Here is an 18,621-nt window from a genome sequence, read left to right on the forward strand (position 1 = left end):
TGTGCACGCCCCACAGTCCCCATGGTTTCGCCACAAAGTAAAAACTAACGGGCTTAGGTATTGAAATAAAAAAATAACAAAAACAGAAGGTGTTGATTTTGTTTGATTTCTTAATCTTTAAACATTTTCTATGTTTTACAACGGCAAAAGGAAAAAAGGAAACAGCTATTTAGTTTGCTGGATTTTATTTTGAAAGGAAAAAAATCAAAGATCAAGCCATACGGATTTGTCCCATTATTCTCCTCAGAACATCTGTTTAGTTAAATATGCACAAACTGAATGAAGCTTAGGTGATATGAACCTTTTTTATTTGAGGACATATAGGATGTTTGTAATAATGAGTTAAATAGCTCTCAGCAGATTTTGTGACCTTATGCATCTGAATGATGTCTAGCCACAAACAAAAACTCTCCAATCTTAAGCAAATATTATTAGTAAGAACAGAACAAACGTATGGGTTGTGTAAAATGAATAATGGATAGATGGTTAAATAAGAATGTTCTTAGCCTGCTTTTCACCGTTTTTTCTTCCCAAAATATAGATAAAAAATAGAAACATTTAAATTGAAAGCCAACTGAACAAATTATACAGTGAATACATTTTTTCCCTTATCAAAAACAAACAAAATGTGTGTCAGTTCAAACTGAAAATCAAATGATTTAAACTAATCACACAGGTTATTGAGGTGTATCAAATGAGCAGTTACTAACATGCGTATGTGTGGTTATGTGCTACAGAGGGCTTCTTAATCAGATCTTCTGACTCCAGAGGAAAAGGCCAGAGTAGAAGTTCTTCAGCATGAGCAGTCCATTGCCGCCAGGACCCAGATAAACCAGATCAGGAAGGCCCGGATTTCTTTGCTAATTACAGAGTTTGAGAGAGTCAGCATCATGATCAACTTATTCAGAGGTATCTTATATTGTGAGGCAATAACTAAAATTGCATTTAAGAGTTCATAGTACTTTTATTACCTGATTAAATACAAAGTTGGTATAGCAAGTGACATATGACAGTTTATTCTCTTGTAGTGTTCCAGAGAATATTAAACAAGTTCATTCTGTTGTCTGTGTTTTGCAGTTTATTTCAACAACATTTTGAACAACATGTTGAAAAGAAAATGTTCAGAAAATTCACAAACAAAGCAAAAAAGAAAAAAGAAATGAATTTTTCAAACAGTATTCTCCAAGCACTTAATATTCTCTTGAGACTGACACTTGAGATAATGTTGTAAGTAAAAATTGTGCCTTATGAAGGAAAGCAGCAGAGTTTTGTAGCAGTTTTGTTGTGGTTGGTGTTTTGAGTTCTTGTTAAATCTACTGAAGAGATAAAAATCAATAATACATGTACTTGATTTTCATGATTTTTTTCCCCTTTACACTAAAATAAATCTTTGCAATTATAGTGATGTGGTATTGAAACATCAACACAAAAAAAATCTGACTTGGGGCACTTTCTAAAATGCATTAAGTTTTGGCCGAGTAAGGTTTTACATTTGAGCAACAATAAAATAGTAATGGGCATTATTTCCACCAGATGACCTCATATTTGCTCTGAATTAATAGAATCTCATATATATTGTGTTTTAGTGAGTTTTAAAACACATTTAAATACGTTTATTGACACTATAAATTGGATCTTAGAAGTTCAGGCTCAGGATTTTTCCTCACTTTAAGCCCTGCAGGGGGGACATTTAATGCTAAAGCTGTCCCTTACTGCTAATGTGATGAAAAACAAGATAGCACTTAGTGACAACCAAGGAAGATTTTTAACATATTTATTAACCATATTTTTGAAATTACCAAAAAATATAATTTTCTGCTATAAAACAGGGTAACAGGGTGGACATCTTATGCTTTTACCACGTCAGTCAAGCATTCTAAAACACTTAAAAAAGGTTGTTTAAAGAGAGGTACTTACTTTGCTTCCATTAGTTTGATTTTCCCTCCAAAAGTGTAAGCCACTTCCTATATCAAGTGACTAGATGATGTATTGGGGGGGCGTTTGCAGAGATCTTTGTATCAAAGTAACAGGGTGGACAATTGACTCAGGGACACAACATATTTTGAATATTTTAAGCAGTAAAAATGTATAAATAACAAAAAATAACATTTGGGGAGGTAGATTATAAACGAAGCTGTGCAACAATAGTGAAAAGTACGGAGCCCCCTAGGGGACATCCTTCCTGTTTGTGTTATATCCCTTCCTGTTGTACTTTTTCTCCTCCGCGTTTGTATTTTATTCCTTCGCGTTTGTGTTTTTTTCCTTCGCGTTGTACTTTCTCTCCTCCGCATTTGTGTTTTATCCCTCCGCGTTTATTTTTTAAGGAACACTTTTGTCATTTTTGCCCTCCGCCTTTATTTTTTAAGGAACACTTTTGTCATTTTTGCTGTTGACAAGTTGTTTTTCAAAGACGGAGTTCGCGTTCAAAGTCGAACTCCGCGTTCAAAGTCGAACTCCGCGTTTAAAAACGAGCTCCGCGTTCAAAGTCGAACTCCGTCTTGGGCCCGAGCAGTGTCACCCAGTCAGTCTGTTGAGCGTGCAGCAGGGGAGTCAGAGGACGGATTCCTACGGAACTATTTCCTGTTCAAAGTTAGTTTGGAGGTTTGCTTTGCCTGGCACACCGGCTGATCATCACCTTGGGACATTACATGCCAAACGGTAAATAATTATTTTAATGAATACCACAGTGCTTCGTCTATTGTTCTGAACTCTGCTTATCTCAAGTCACATTAGCCCTTTCTGTATTTATCGCAGTTGGACTGCTTCGGTTTGCACGCCAGCATGAAGCTAAAAGGAGCGCTCGTTATGGGGGGGGGGGGGCCTTATCATGTGTGTGCCTCTTCCACAGACATTTCAGATTCGATGTGTTCTTCTTCCATACTGGTCCTGAACAACTTACTATCAGAGTCTGAATCTAGATCATCACTCCGGTGATGCTGCATTTCCTTAATGTTCTGATTTAACTTTTCAATTCATTCCTGTGTAGAAAGTTCTGTGTGTCAGGTAGGGAGATCAGAAGGTCAGAATGTCAATCCTCTTCTGCAGAGGGGTGGTTTTCTTCACAGCTGACACTTTGTAACCCTTATTAGATTCTGGTGGAGGTAGGAAACATCCTGTTGTCTCCCAGTGAGCCATTAGTGGTCCTATATTAGTAAACATCCGATCAGCAGATGTTCCATTTGGGGGTGAATCTTGGGTTAGCTGTCATCTAAAATGGTGTCTTACCAAATTTACAGCTTTGGGAAAGGGTCTTTGGATATTTGTGTGTAGCTCTGGAAATTTCTGCTCCTTAATACACTGCACTACTCTCAGATGTACACCACTTAAGAGGGATTAAAGCATCTGCTTAATGAAATTGTAGTACTGTAGAGTCAGTGCGTTGGGCTCTTCAGTCCTGAGCAGTTCTTGGCATGTCACTGTTAGCAAGTGGGCGAATTGTTGTTGGTCAGCACAAATCAATGTTTCCTGGCTGAACGTTTTAGTGTTATTCACCTGTCAATGGTTTTAATGTTGAGAATGAACTGCTTCTGGGCTGCGCAGTGGTGTGGTGGTTAGCAATTTCGTCTTGCAGCAAGTAGATCCCCGGTTAAAATCCTGGCATGGGCCTGGGATCTTTCTGCATGGAGTTTGCATGTTCTCCCTGTGTATGTGTGGTTTTTCTCCAGGTACTCTGGCTTCCTCCCATAGTCCAAAAATATGCTGAGGTTAATTGGTTACTCTAAATTGTCCGTAGGTGTGAGTGTATTTGTTTGTCTGTATATGTAGCCCTGCGACAGACCTGCGACCTGTCCAGGGTGTCCCCTGCCTTCACCCGAGTCAACTGGGATAGACTCCAGCACCCCCCCCCCCGCGGCCCTAGTGAGGATAAAGCGGTGTATAGAGTTTGGATGGATGGATGTCTTCAAAACCAGTGGAAGTGATGATTGATCTTTGCTAATAAGGGAAGAAATATAACAACTTCTGTCTTGGAAAAAGAACCAAAACCCAGGTGACAGAACAGACTCAGTCATAGGTGCCATTAAATCATTTTTCACATTCACACGTTTTTGCATTTACTAAGCAGTGAGGAAAGCAGCATGCTGCAACAGGCTGAGATGGACAAACACTGCAGAGTATAGAAGAAAATGGATTCAGTTTTCATCCATAAAACCATTAAAATAAGCCTGCATCTGCCTCGATACCAAGCCTGAGGAAGATCCTGGGAATCCCTGTTCTCATGAAGAAACAAGTGAGCTTGAAATAGTAACATTAAAAAGTAAAAATGTTGGTTGTCTGCCATTGTCTGAAATGCAGAATTAATTTCATAACATCGAGTGAAAAGCCGTTGCTGTAAACGATGTATGTGCTTTGTGAGAAGTGAAAGTTTGATGGCCATATAGCAACAATATCTCAGGGGGAGGCAGGAGTTACCAAACAGTGTAAAAGTCCATCTTTAGCTTGGAGAAATCAATGACAAATGTTCGTGTTTTTTGCCTCTTTACAGAACCCTAAAATAGACAGTTTGTTGAGCATGATGTGCTAAATTAGTTACAGTAATCTGCAGATATCTTGAGATGTTTTTCATCCTTGGGGAGTAGAGTGGACAGAGAGGGGAAGATGCTGTGAATTCAAAGCAAACAGCAGAGAATTACAAAACAGAAGAAAAAGTTTTATTTTAAAGAACTTAGAGCGCAGAAAAGGTTTGTGGAACCTAAAAACGTACGTCACAAAAAATCACAAGAAAATGCAAAGTAGTCATAATTACTGTACAAATGAGGAGGCTCCCAGACACCAAATCATACACAGCAGGAACCGCTCTCTTTCTCTTACTACCTGTATTTTTTTATCTATTTGTCTCTGCTTTCAAGTTTCTGTTTGTTGTTTGTCAGTCCTCGGTCTTGACAACAGTTTCTACATTTTCATGCGTCATCCGTCTGCCTGCCACCACCTCCCTCCCTCCATCCATCAATGGAAAATGCTTTCAAACCTCATGAGGATTTTATTTTTTGCTCAACCATCACCCCTACTCATCCTGTAGAAGAGACCTTCAGCCTTTTTACATGTCTTCCTCTTTCTTTCACCCTCCATCCTGGAGTGTTGCTGTCATCACGGCAGCAGGTGATAGTGGTCCAGCTCTCCTGACAGCTGGACTATGACTATGATGCTGCTTTACTATTATACAGCGTGTGTTTCCGCCTGCCTCTCCACTGTTTGTGTGTGCTCCTTTGCGAGCCATTGCAAAGCTGTTTGAGATGCTGAAGAGAGTTCTCAGTGTGTCTGCATCAGTCTGTTTCAAGCTGCCTCAGGGAGAGTCTCTCTACTATGTTGGTGGTGCTGCTGTTGTTGTTTTGATGCCATTTTCGAACTCATTCTATCACTGAATGCTCTCATTACTGCGCCGGATGGAGGAATTAGCTTACATCTCTGCATGCTCACACACCCATACCGACTTGTTATCTATCCTTAATTGTTGTTTTCCGGCGAGACGTCTGTGGAACCAAAATATCGAGGTCCCCGGGCTGATGCACAGACACACTTGTACAGTGCACAGACACACCCACAGACACACTTTGAAACACTGTCCTTAACATCCTCCCAGTGTTGCTGGTGCCCCACCATGTTTGAGCTTCATGCCTTTGATGTTCTATTCCTACGATACCCACAACCCCACGGGGCCTGTTCTTGTCCCTTATTGGGCCCAGCTCATTATTATACAAGAAGACAGTGGAGCAGCTCTCCTGTCACCTGCTGAATTTGTAACTGATGTTCTGCAGTCTCCTGAGCTGTCTGTAAATAAAGTCTGGAGAAAGACCTCGCAGGTAGATGTGTGAGCAGGCGTGGAACGAGTCCCCGTTAGAAATTACTAAAATTGCTCCTTTTAACTCTTGTTCATACTAGGTTAGATCAGTTGAAAATGGAAAAGGATGTGTTTTCACCACCTGTGCTTTTTACATTTGAATCAGTGCAGGTGAGAGGGTATGTTTAAAGTATTTGCATGCAATAGGGCAGATTCGTTCAGCCAGTCCCCACCAATGTGTCTTCTGACCCGACTGTAAGTGGCTCTAGAGTGAAGTGTGTGCAAAATGACTGATCTAAATTGTTATTCTGTGTTTATTAATGCATTCACCTTACACAGAGGAGAAATGCAGATGTTGCAGTGGTAAGGCAGTAAAGACACTTTGCCAAGAAGACAATTAAGAAAGGTGTAAGATGATTATTATTCAAGAGCCCGTCTGCCCCTCCAAGCCCAGTGAAAGAGCAAAACATGTCTGAGAGACGGTGTGGAAGTTATTCCTCGAGTGTATAGTGGTGCTAAAGATGGGTTTCTGACCAGGCGTGGTGCCGTAGAGCAGTGATTCTAATGAGAGACTTCATGCACTTTTTGAATCTTGCATAGAACAACTGCAGTTTCTGTGTGGTTCTGTGCCAATGTAAAGAAAAGTTGATGTAAACAATGTCGTCAAAACCTTCAAAAGGCTTTACGAGGAAAGAAATTACTTTGAATAGTCTCACAAGTACACATAATGCTCTTCAGTGAGGAAACCTTGAGTGGAAAATGACAACAGTGTCTAAGCTACTTCAAAGCTCCGGCATTACTGTAATTACATTCTCATAAAATACCTACTCTATGAACTAATTTCAGCTTTCATCAGTATACAGCTTTCTCACTTTGGCTACTACACTAATCAAATCAGCCTTAATTTAACCATTTTAACACAGATTAGTACATCTGAAAATGACTGACAGGCTAATAATAAGATGGTCCAAATGTGAAGCAATCAGAGATTAAAGCATGGAGTCGTTGCTAAGAGGAGGTATTAAGACACATTGCTAACATATGGCACATCTTTCAAATAAAAAAGAAAAGAAGGAGTCCTGGATTACCAGTGCATCCTCTGCATCTATAAGAAGTTATAACTGGCCACTTTTGATCAATACTTGAAGCAGAGCAAGTCCAGAGGAGATCCTACACTGAGACATGTCCAGTCATCAATTTACAGTTTTACATGAGATAATTCTACAGAGGTATTGTAAAGTGTCTGGTGTGAAAGAAGTGCATGAGTTTCAAATTAGATAATCACATCAACCTGACTTTTTTTTAAAAATCTGGCTTAAAAAAATCTTGAATTGGGTTTTATCCCTGACATCTTTGTAAATGTTGCGTATCTGTGTCTACAGTTTGAAGCCATTCACGTCGTACAAGTTTCGGATGTTGGCCACCAATGATGTGGGAGACAGTGTCCTCAGCAGGGAGACAGACACCGCTACAACTCTACAGGATGGTGAGAAACTGGGATGCAACACGGGATGGAAGTGAGGGTTTAGATGAGGGAGTGTATGGATTCCACAAACAGAATGAAGTAGAACTGTCTGTCTGTACGTCTTTTTCATTCTTCCTGTGTTTACTCTCCAGTGCCTGATGAGCCTCCAGTGATTCTCGCAGTGAAACCGACAACTACTACCTCAGTGCTGGTGCAGTGGAAGGTATTTTCAGACTTCTTACACACCAACAGTCTCAGAGAAACACAGACCTACGCAACAAATCATGTAGCAGGAGTCCAGGTTACTTACTTTGAGGATAAAACCCTGACAGACTTTATACAGGATGTGTGTTTGCGTCTGCGGATGTAATTATCGATACTTACAAGGTCAGAGGGCAGCAAAGATAAATTGAAGGATGCAGGCAGACAGTTCGGTGTGGGGGATAAATGGTTAACTCCTATTGAGTGTATACCGACAGGAGACGTGTGATAGGTCGAGATGATCCCTCAGCAATCAGTAATGTCCAACAACAGAGCAGAAAAAAGAGAAGTAATGTAAAAATAAATACCATCTGGTCACTTCACTGCATGTCAATCTGACTCTTCTGTTTGGAAATGTCTTCTCATCCTTGTGAACTTATGTCAAAGAAGGGGGCCATAAAAAAAAATCACCAGCTTATTTCATCACCCTTTTCAACAGTACCAAACCTAGTGAAGCATCACTTTGCCTGTGCAAGTTAGAGTCAGACCAATCCACCAGCCCTTTAAAGTAGACTCTGCTGATAAAATGCTCTGTAATGCCTGTCACCTCACTCCAGCAAGAAAATGAAAATGAACTCAGTGCAGAATCCTCAGAAGCTGGAAAAGTCCTCTTTGAGAAATGGATAACTTTTTACGTGTTGTTTGTGTGTGTTTGTTTCCAGCGTCCAAGTGACGACAGTGTTAATGGGGTGTTGACTGGATATCGGCTGTATTATAGAGAGCTTCCATTGAACACCTCCACTTTGACGGAAGCAGACGTCCTGACTAGCAAAAACAACACCACAAGTGCCCTGATTATGAGTAAGTAGCTCTGTGACCAATGGAACCAACCAATCACTGAGCCTCGCTTCTGGGGCTTCAGGCATATGGGTTCTGTAAAGCATCTTGAGACAATTTGACCTGTAATTGCCGCTATATAATAAATTAATTAATTGAATTGAACTGAATTAGATTTGGTTGCTATTCAGTTCAGTTCATTTTTATTTATATTATCTGAATTCACAATCTATGTCATCTCATAGCACTTATCATAGGAACTTACAGATTTTAAACAGAGAACAGAAAACCCAGCAATCCAAAGTTGCTTTTACATTCCCTATGAGTGAAAAAAAGAACCTCTTACAGAACCAGGCTCAGGGAAAGCAGCCATCTGCCTCGACCAGTCGAGTTAAGAGTGGGGATGAGGGGAGTGAGGATAGCAGGATGGGAAGAAACACTTTTCATTTTTGACAGTTTGGTTAATATTTGTGCAATGCTTCTGTGTCCCATCTCAGCAGAGTATCTGTAGACTATGCTGTCACTGACACTCTTTAAGATGCATTTTCACAGTGAATTTCTGCATGAAGTTGCTTTTGTAATGTTGATACAATCTTTTTGTTTTTTTAAATGTCCATTTTGATTGCCACTTTTTTCCCTATGATTATTGTCTGCCGTGAATGTCAAGTTCTCAGTTTGCAGCTTATGATGTGAAGATAAGCTGATGAGCAGGTCTAGTATATGAAATTATTATATTAGAATAAATTTGTGGAGACAGAAACAGGAACTGCAGGGAGAAAGAGGCTATGGCACCTAGTAATACCCAGCTGTAGATGTTGCAACTACGTGTTATGCATCTTCATGGTACCATGAAGTCCTTCTTCCTGGTGGACCGTGCTAGACAAGAGAAGGCTTCTTATTTCTGGCAAACAGCCATCACTGACATTTGTTTTCAAATACAGCTAGCTAGCTTATTAAGCTAATGGTATGTCTATGAATTGGCTGAAAATGTATTCCTCAGATGACTTTTTCACGCTTCAAGGTGCCAGGTTTTAAAGCAAGAATCCTTTGAAAAGGTCTTAAATATGCACTTGACTGAGTCACAGCTGCATATTGCATTCACAGCATTGACTCTGTGATGTGCAACAGTCAAATCTGGATGTGTGATATGAAATGTAGAAGAAAGGTGAATTAACACAAACACATTATGCTGCAATTTTTTTTGTATTTGATGCAAAAAGAGCATTTGCACAGTTCACACTTTTCCGCAAGAGAAGTTTGTCTTATAACTAGGGTTGCCACCATTCAGAAATGAAAGTAAAGGACACCCACCACGGCTCCTCGAAGTCACAGTTCTGTAAAGCTGGCAAGATATTCACAGATTTGGACTTCCAACATCAAAAACTCATTAGATATAGGTTGTCAAAACATAAATGATGCCTCTTTCCCATCGTTGTAAGGCAGACAATGTGCTACAAGCCCAGTTTGATCAAAAGTAGCTGTCTGTCAAGCTGCAGGAATAACATTGGTGTCAACAGGAGCCAGTTGAAGGCTGCAGTAAATTTGGTGACACTACAGTGTATCAGAGTGAAGTTATTGAATATTAGTGTCTCTCTTCGCTGTTGTAGTGGTTTTGTATTTTGCAGACAGTCCCTGTTCACTCATTGCACAGCCGGCTGCATAGACACTAATGTTATTCCTGCAGCTTGAAAGACAACTACTTTTGATAAAATTGGGCTTGTAGCACATCATCTGCCTTACAATGATGGGAAAGAGGCATCGTTCATGTTTTGACAACATATATCTAATGAGTTATTGATGCCGGAAGTCCAAATCTGTGAATATCTTTCCAACTTTGCCGAACTTGGGGCCACTACCACCCAATAAGTGGTATATTTAATTTTGAAGAAAGCATTTAGCCATACTTAAAGCTTTAAGTGCTTTATCAATATGAAACTAAAAATTTTGTATTGTTTTATAGTCACCAGTTCTGCCTGAAAATAAGTGGCATCATTTTAAACAGTGAAACCAGACTAATAACATGCAATGGCCAACCAGTGTGTAATACTGGATTCTGCAAAAACATAAACAGCTGAATGCAGAACACTGGACTAAGAAATTCTCTACAGATATTTTTTTCATCTAAATCTAAATCTTAACACAATTAATGTCTTAACTTATTTATGTGTGTATGCATGTATTCATTAATAATTTATTTAGTACTGTTAACATAGAGTTCTAAGTGAATTTTTCTTAGATAGGTAAAGGCCATTTATTGATCACATATAGGCTATTAAATAAATGTTTATTAAAACTATAAAGCATTTCAGAAATAATAAACAACTTAGGCATTTATTGAGTCACTAAAATACTGTAGAGTCTACGGCCACATCAGCATGATCAGAAGCATCGTCTAGTAAATTCACAGGCAGATACTGATGTCCCTTACAAAGGACTTCAGGAGATGATTGGGGGATGAAAAACTGTGACCTGCTGGTTGGGGCCTCTCTGTTCTCATGTTTCTGACATGTTGGTCCTCTGATGCTGTCTTACTTCAGCTAGTCTATGAGCAACAGAAAACACAGTTTGCGTTGTACCCACTGACAGGGGTTCCAGTCTTCCCACTTACAAATGTTTTTGCTTCTTTGGACATGGTTGAGTTTTGAGTCTAGACATTTTTAAACACGTGGGAGCAGCAGCATCTGTAACTAGGCAACCCACGACAGGACCGGGTAGGACCGGGGACGCAGAGAAGTCTGAGATCTATCCGCTGGACCTCCCATTAGGTCCTCACTACAAAGGTCCTACAAGGTTTAAATTGGCTGCCTTTAGTATTTCCTGTGTTTTGTTTTTTTCATTATACAGTTTTGATTAGTGTGTGACGTGTATGGGACATTTATGAAAATACGAAACAATTTGCGTCCCGTATTGAATCAATACGGGACGCAACAATTAATTGTCAAATAAAGGACAATTCCGTATTGCAACCCTACTTATAGCACAATTTACTCCAATTTAAGGTTTCACAGGATAGGAGAGAAACACTGAAAAGAATGATGGTTGCAAAAGGAAATGCAGTGTCAACTGTATGGAAATATTTCAGCTACAGAAAGGATGATGTTGACCGAGAACAGCCAGTGTATCCACAGTGTCTGACCACTTAAATCAGAAGCACAAAGCCACAACTGAATGGCATCCAAATAACAAAACAACATTAGGATGCCTGTGTTACAAATGGTTTGCACTGAAAAGCTCATTTTAAAGCTTTTCTTATTATTTGAATTATTATAAATCATTCATTCTCATTCTTTCCAAATAGAGTTGTTCAAATCAACTGGTGAAAAGTCCACGACTTGATACTGTACATGATATATTGATAGTTTTTTTAGGCTTAACCTGATGGAAATAATATGGAAATCAAGACGCTTGGTTTTTGTGTTACAGTGTAGAACCTATATTTAAAAATATGATCACGTAAGCATAATAAAAATCTATTTTGCGATTGATATTGTTCTTTTTTCTTGTTTTGTTTGTTCATTTTCTGCTATGTTTTCTTCTTGAAAATTAAAAAAATATGAGGCTTTCAGGATGGAAACTAACCAGCATGGTTGGCTATTTTAATGCTGTCTTGAGACACGTTGATGAGGCTGCTGAGGTGCAAACATCAGTAAAGAGCAGGACAGAGCTGCTAATGGTATCCTGCACTCTTTTCACACAATGTTAAAACTCTGCACTTCCAAACTGCATGCTGAGTATTGATCTTACTACAGCCCATGGATGCTGGTTCAACATGTGGAGACGTGCACAAACTGACAGGCATGCTGCACTTTGTTCCGGTTGTTAAACCTTAATGGAGAAGATTAGCAATTGATCAGTTGTTGAAGAATTTTTAATGTATTTCCTTGATTACCAAAATACAAGTGGGGTCCCCTTTGCACATTGGGTTAAACACAGCAGATGATGGAGCCTTTCTGTTGTCAGGCGTCACACAAGCATTAAATAGTGAATTGATATGACAGAACATCTGCTTTCCAAGGCTGGTTGTAGATTTTGAGCTGTGGCACTAAAATCCTTGATTTAGCAAAAAGGTGAATAATGGAGCCTGTACTTTGTTCAAACACAAAGTCAGCAATAATAGGGAAGATTAAAAATATCTTCTATAATTGTTGATAATGCCATGCAAGGCTGCCGTTTTTCAATTCAGTTTTGCAGCGTTTATTGAAAAGATGTTTTCAGAAGCTTTCTATATCAGAAATGAAATGTGTTTTCACAAGGAGACATCGAGGAAATGGCCTTCACCAGGCAGTTGTTTTCTTATTACGTTGTAACTTTGCAATAATAAAATATCGTTATTCACTGTACAGACTCAGGTGCTTTATGGTCAGTTCAGTATCTGCTTGGATTGGCAGATGGACAGCTCTCCGTCCACCCGAAGTCCAATAAGTCTGAGCAGCATATTGAAACATAAAACTCTTTCCCTCTTATAGGCATTGATTTTATCGAATGGCATTATAATTGCACAATTTATTGCTGAACTTGAAACATTTATTGATTTACTTCCAATCTATTTTATCTCTCCCGAAGCAAAGAGCACCTTCAAGACCGTCAGCAGCGCCTCGCTCACAGAGTTTGAGTTGACGCGTAAGTAGTTTATCATCGAAGTGGAAGAGTAAAACTCAGGGGATATTTAGTGGTGACCAGCATGTTATATGGATGTTTAGAAAGTTTTATTGTGTCTTTACAGAACTGAAGAAGTTCCAGCGCTATCAGATTGTTATGACGAGCTATAATATCATCGGAGAGAGCCCACCCTCTGCTCCGGTAGAGGTTTCTGTTGGAGAAGCAGGTAGGCGAACAGAGAAAACTTTTGGTCTGGATGCAAGTTATTTTGTGTTTCATCCCTGCATTGTATATTGATTAATGTTTTGCACTGAGTTTGGGCATTGTGGATAGCCAACAAGCCTGTTACCCCTTTAGAAGTTTGTTTAAACTGCAGCTTGTAGATTAGTGACTCCAGTGAATTCACCTGCAGCAGAATGAAGCAGAGCTGTACATATATGATGTTATCAGACACACACAGTACCATAAAGTTTTCTGTCATATATCAGAAGTAGGCCTGGGACTTTAACACATTCATTATGATTAATTAATTATAGGAAAAATAATTTGATCGCACCTTTCTCAGTTCCCTAATTACTGGCACATCGGTAAGACTGTTGAACACTCCAGCCCAGTAGGTGGCGGTAATACACCAAAAGTCTGTTTGCCAGCCGCGAATAAGATGCACAGGAAGAACTGATTGAATCAGCGCAGAAACATCGGACCAACATGGCGGCTGAGTCGCAAACTTTCTCTTTTATTACAAAAACTGTTCAGCAAAACGTATTTCTGAAAGCATTTGAGGTGAAAAATAAGCTGCTGAATCTGTCCTCATTTTAGTTCAGCGATGGCTAGTTTAGGCATTTAATGAAACTTTTTTGATGCGTCAGACCTCTGCTCCCTGCACTGTATTTGCATAAATTAAACTACTCTATGCAAATGAGCTCTGGGGTGAAGCACCATAACTTTCATGTAAACACTCCTAGTATCAGCAAACACTGTAGCCATCCCACAATAGACCACTTTTAAAGACATTCAAAGTGTTTACAAAAAATCCTACAATTTTGAATATATTTGCTATAATTGCACTTTGAATTTGCAGTAATCTGTGAAAGTAGTAGACATATGAAAAATTCTGATAAATATAAATGAAACACAAACATTTTTGTTGTTTAAGATGATGTATATGTCTATTCATTGAATTGAAAAACTTTGCTTCTTGTGTCAAATATTGGTGTTTGACAAAAATTGTATTTATTGCAATTAATTAATTACAAAGCCTGTGATTAATTAGATAAATGTTTTAATCGCATCGCACCACTAATCAGGAGATAACTACCAGTCGTTTAATACTGGGGTACTGACACTTGCTGTTGACAGAAACTGATGCACACAGAAACAGAGAAAGAAAAGGACAAGTGGGAAAGAGTTGACTTACATACGTAGATGTTTGCAAACATAGAAAAACACTTTTTTGGAGCGACATCTCTGCAGCCATTTCTCCCACCAGAACCAGAAACTGCTGCAGCTGGTGGAGCTGAAGCTTTTGTGTTTCAGCTTTCAATCTCACACAGCCTGGCTCAGACACTCCACTCGATACGCCATCACATCTCCAGAAACATAATCCTGCAGTCTAAAATGAGCTGCATGCGATCATGTTGCTTGATGCAGCAGTGAAGCACAAAAGTAGCTTCACAATTCGGAGAAGCATCGACTCGATGTCCAGGCTGGAGTTTGTTCATCCTACACAAACGTTTATTTACCGTGATGGCAACTTGTGAAGTGCAAAGTCATTAGCAAAAACAGACCATCTCTCCAAATCACAGCTGCTCTCAGACTCTCCCCCACCTACTACTGCACTGTGCGCTGAGGCAGAGGCTACATAATATGGTCTGTTGTGAAACAAAAAGTTGGAATGTCTGCCTCTCATATAAAAACATGCATTAACTTTTCAAGCAATAATTTTTTAAGAATATTGTTAAATATTTTGCCTAAAAAATCACTGCATAAGTTGCTCTTTAAATTTGGTTGTTGGTCCACTTAATTTCTTTGTATTTAACATCTAAGAACGGGATTTATGTTTTTAAGCATGAAATCACATTTTTTAATTGTGGAAGTTTGATAAACAATCCAAAGTTCACTCACTTGCTGTTTCTGAAACTGTCAGTACATCTATTTCATGGTTTCCACCGGCAGATATATTTGGCCTATGGTTAACATTTGAGCTCAGTAATAGATTCATCCAGAGAATTCCATTTGCTTTGACGGACTGTGTGGTGTGGGTGAAAGCTCTGGAAAAAGCTTGTGAGTGGACTTTGAATTGGGATAGTTTAGTGCTGTGTTTCTGTTTTGTGCTTTGACTCCTGCTGTCACCTCTGGAATCTTTGAGGTGTTCTCTAATTAAAGGCGGGTTTGGTGTGTGTGTGTGTGTGCATGTGTGTGCATTCATATTCACACATCTGAAATCATGCACAAGGTCAACTATTTTATGGTGATGGTTTAACTTTCACTGGAGAGTCAAACTCTGGATCCAGTAGACAGACAGGAGTGTAAATACACACCTCCCTCTTTTCTTTCTCTCTCTGTGACACACACACACACACACACACCTACACACACACACACACACACACACAACAGCAAGAACATAAATAAAGAAGAATGCAAGTGAATAAATTCTCAAATACGATATCTCATATACGCACATCTTTGCAATTTCTCTCACAATCTCACTTACTTCAGACTACTGCTGCATTCATATTCAAGGGCTATGTGTAGTGTGTGTGTGTGTGTGTGTGTGTACTAGTACTTGCTACATGGTGAGTACCATTTTCTGCATTTAACTATCAAAGTGAGGACATTTTTACAAAGTGAGGACATTTTGGCCGGTCCTCACTTTGAAACAGCCATGTTTGAGGGTGAAGACTTGTTTTTAGAGAACAGGTATGAATTGAGGTTTTGTTAGGGTTAGGGTAAGGATTAAGTTTAGGCAATCAGTTGTGATGGTTAAGGTTAGGGTAAGGCTCTAGGAAATGCATTACGCCTATGGATGTCCTCACTAAGATAGAAGTACAAACGTGTGTGTGTGTGTGTGTGTGTGTGTGTGTGTGTGTGTGTGTGTGTGTGTGTGTGTGTGTGTGTGTGTGTGTGTGTGTGTGTGTGTGTGTGTGTGTGTGTGTGTGTGTGTGTGTGTGTGTGTAGAATTTAGTAGGCAATACATATCACATGCAGAGGAGTAAGAGGTGAGGATAAGCAAGCGGAGCAGGAGGGGGAGGCAGAAAAGGCTAGAGGAGGATGATGAAATGGGGTGATATGGCCTTTTCTCTAGCCTCAGGTGCACACCGCTGAGTGTTGGTGCATATGTGTGGTACAGTGGAGTAACAAGGTACTGCCCTAGGCCCATTCTAATTGGAAGGGTAGAGCATATCTTCCCTACTTCCCACTCTAACACCCACCAGCTGCACACACCCACACACACTCAGAGTAACTCTAACAGATAAAATCTCGCCTGCTGCAGCTCCATCGGTGGCTCCTCAGTCTATCAGAGTGTCAGCTGTGTCTCCCTCCATCCTGGAAGTGACCTGGGACATACCCCCCCTCGAGACCCAGAATGGCCTCATCCAAGGATACAAGGTGACTCACAGAAAAACATGCAGAAATACATCTAAATATGTATGCAGTCATGGAAAAAATTATTAGAACACTCTTGCTTTCTTCTTCTGGTACCCCTAAAAGTACATTGCCTGAAGAATACAATGAAAAAGACAAAAAAGGAAGCTCATTATATACTTTATGTCCTATGTGACATGCTTAAGATTAATTGTATTTCCAGGGTATATAAGATGCCATTTCATGTCATAAGGTGCACTGTACATGCAAAGGCCTATATGTGTGTGTGTATATATATATATATATATATATATATATATATAAAACACACACAACAGGAATGTAGGTGGAAGAAGAAAAACACAGATTAGTACTTCGAGTGTCCACAGAGAAGCAATAGCACCTTCTCTATTTAAAATGTCTCGTCTTGGAGGGGTTTTGCTCTGGTGCGTCTTCAAGTGTCCTGTAGACACAAGAGAGAAAGAGAGAATGAGAGAGAATTAAGTTAGAGGGGAAGAATCTGAATATCCTTTAATGGTTTCAATATCACTCCTCTGCCTGCCTCTCCCCCACAACTCCCCTGTCCCACCCCCTCACTCTTAGTACTTCAAACACAAGGTTATCTGTCCTGCTTTAGACACATTGATTTCTGCCAGAGTAGAGGGAGGAATGGAGAAGAAAGAAGGGAATGTAATATTTACAGAGTGAAGGAATGAGACGAGGAAGTGATCCCCATAGAATCCTGATTAGAGAAGATCGAGGGAATATGTTTAAACTACCAGAGGTAGGTGGACAGGGGGAGGGGAGGGCGAGGCGGAGGAGATTAAGATAAGAGAAAAAGAGCAAAGAAAGAATGTTTAATGAATTTATAGGTTCCAATTTCTCTTCATTCTCCTTCTCTGTCAGCTGAATAGCGCAGGCAGCAGGTAAGACTGAAGGTAAACTTCATTGCAGGACCATTTTTCAACGACTGAAGTTTACTGAAATGCCCTGGAGGCCTTGTTAAACACACTGAACATGATGGGTGAGGGCCAACACACAAAACCCAACTGTGCCACTCCTGTCAGAAAGAATTTCACGCACACTCACCAGATGCAAAAGGTTGTACTTGACAAAAACAGTAACAGCAAATCCTCATGCACCAATCAGATCTTTAGACTCTGATTTCAGCTCTTACAACTTCAGATTTCCCTGTTTTTGTCTTTATATTTCAAAGATGATTATCAGCTTGCAATATCCATCATGCTGCTCCTGCAGAAATAGGTCAACATGTGTAGTAGAAGGGCTACAGGAACACACAAAAGAAAAAAATGACAAAATGTCTTCTCTTGTTTCTGTTTTTTAAATATCCAAAATCACCTCTTCAACAAAAGAAACAGAAAATCCATTTAAGGTTCTTGATCTTATCAAATAATGTCGCAGTCATGCTAATCCATGACGGTTTCAAATGATTTTCTGGAGTAATCCTGGGGGTCTCACACTGTGGATACCAAAATAGATCCACTAAACAACACTATAGAGTGGATTAAAGAACAACCTGGGCTCCTTACTAAGCCATTAGAATAAATCAGCACAAGAGATGTCGCCTTTTTTCCAAAATACAAAATACTAAATGAAAATACCGCCTTTATTCAGAGGCTAATTCCTTTTAATTTTAAATTGAGCATAAGGATGAATTATTCTGTGCCTCATTACCGTGAGAGGCTGTGGAGGGACAGACATAGGATAATGCTGCCCTCAAGTGCTGCCCAGAAGCTGCTACTTCCAAGTTTGGAAGTTGTAAATATAGATTATTCTGCTCTGCCGTGCTGTCTGTTAGAAATAATAACTAAATGGACCTCTTTAAGTAGCTCTTGGCTGTTGTTTTACTTTTTGAACCAAACTGCACACAGACAGTTTATGCTGCAGGAAACACTGAATACTGCATTTTGAATTTCCCAAAAACTCATACACATCAGCATAGTTCATCTTTGCTTTTAGTTGTCACAAATTTGAATATTAGAACTGTTTCTAAAACTGCTGTATGTCACTGTTAATGTCATTGTTGTCATTGTTAATTAAAGTCATAGTGATAGTTTAAAACATCATGCACTAATAGCAGGTAAATTAAATAAGATCCTACTGCTTTGTGACACTAATATCAAGTAAGTCACAT

At 39.5% G+C, this 18,621-nt stretch overlaps 1 protein-coding gene across 1 annotated transcript in view; it reads left to right on the top strand.

Moving 5' to 3' along the window:
* Positions 1–18,621, top strand: part of LOC110965100 (protein sidekick-1-like) — a 425,539-nt gene that overhangs the window by 390,667 nt on the left and 16,251 nt on the right. The window contains 6 exon segments of the mRNA XM_051945333.1: positions 7,159–7,262; positions 7,394–7,464; positions 8,165–8,303; positions 12,843–12,899; positions 13,003–13,104; positions 16,375–16,490. Coding sequence (XP_051801293.1) covers positions 7,159–7,262; positions 7,394–7,464; positions 8,165–8,303; positions 12,843–12,899; positions 13,003–13,104; positions 16,375–16,490 — 589 coding nt within the window.

Source organism: Acanthochromis polyacanthus, chromosome 3 (genome assembly GCF_021347895.1).
Source record: "Acanthochromis polyacanthus isolate Apoly-LR-REF ecotype Palm Island chromosome 3, KAUST_Apoly_ChrSc, whole genome shotgun sequence".
Classification (NCBI taxonomy): domain Eukaryota; kingdom Metazoa; phylum Chordata; class Actinopteri; family Pomacentridae; genus Acanthochromis; species Acanthochromis polyacanthus.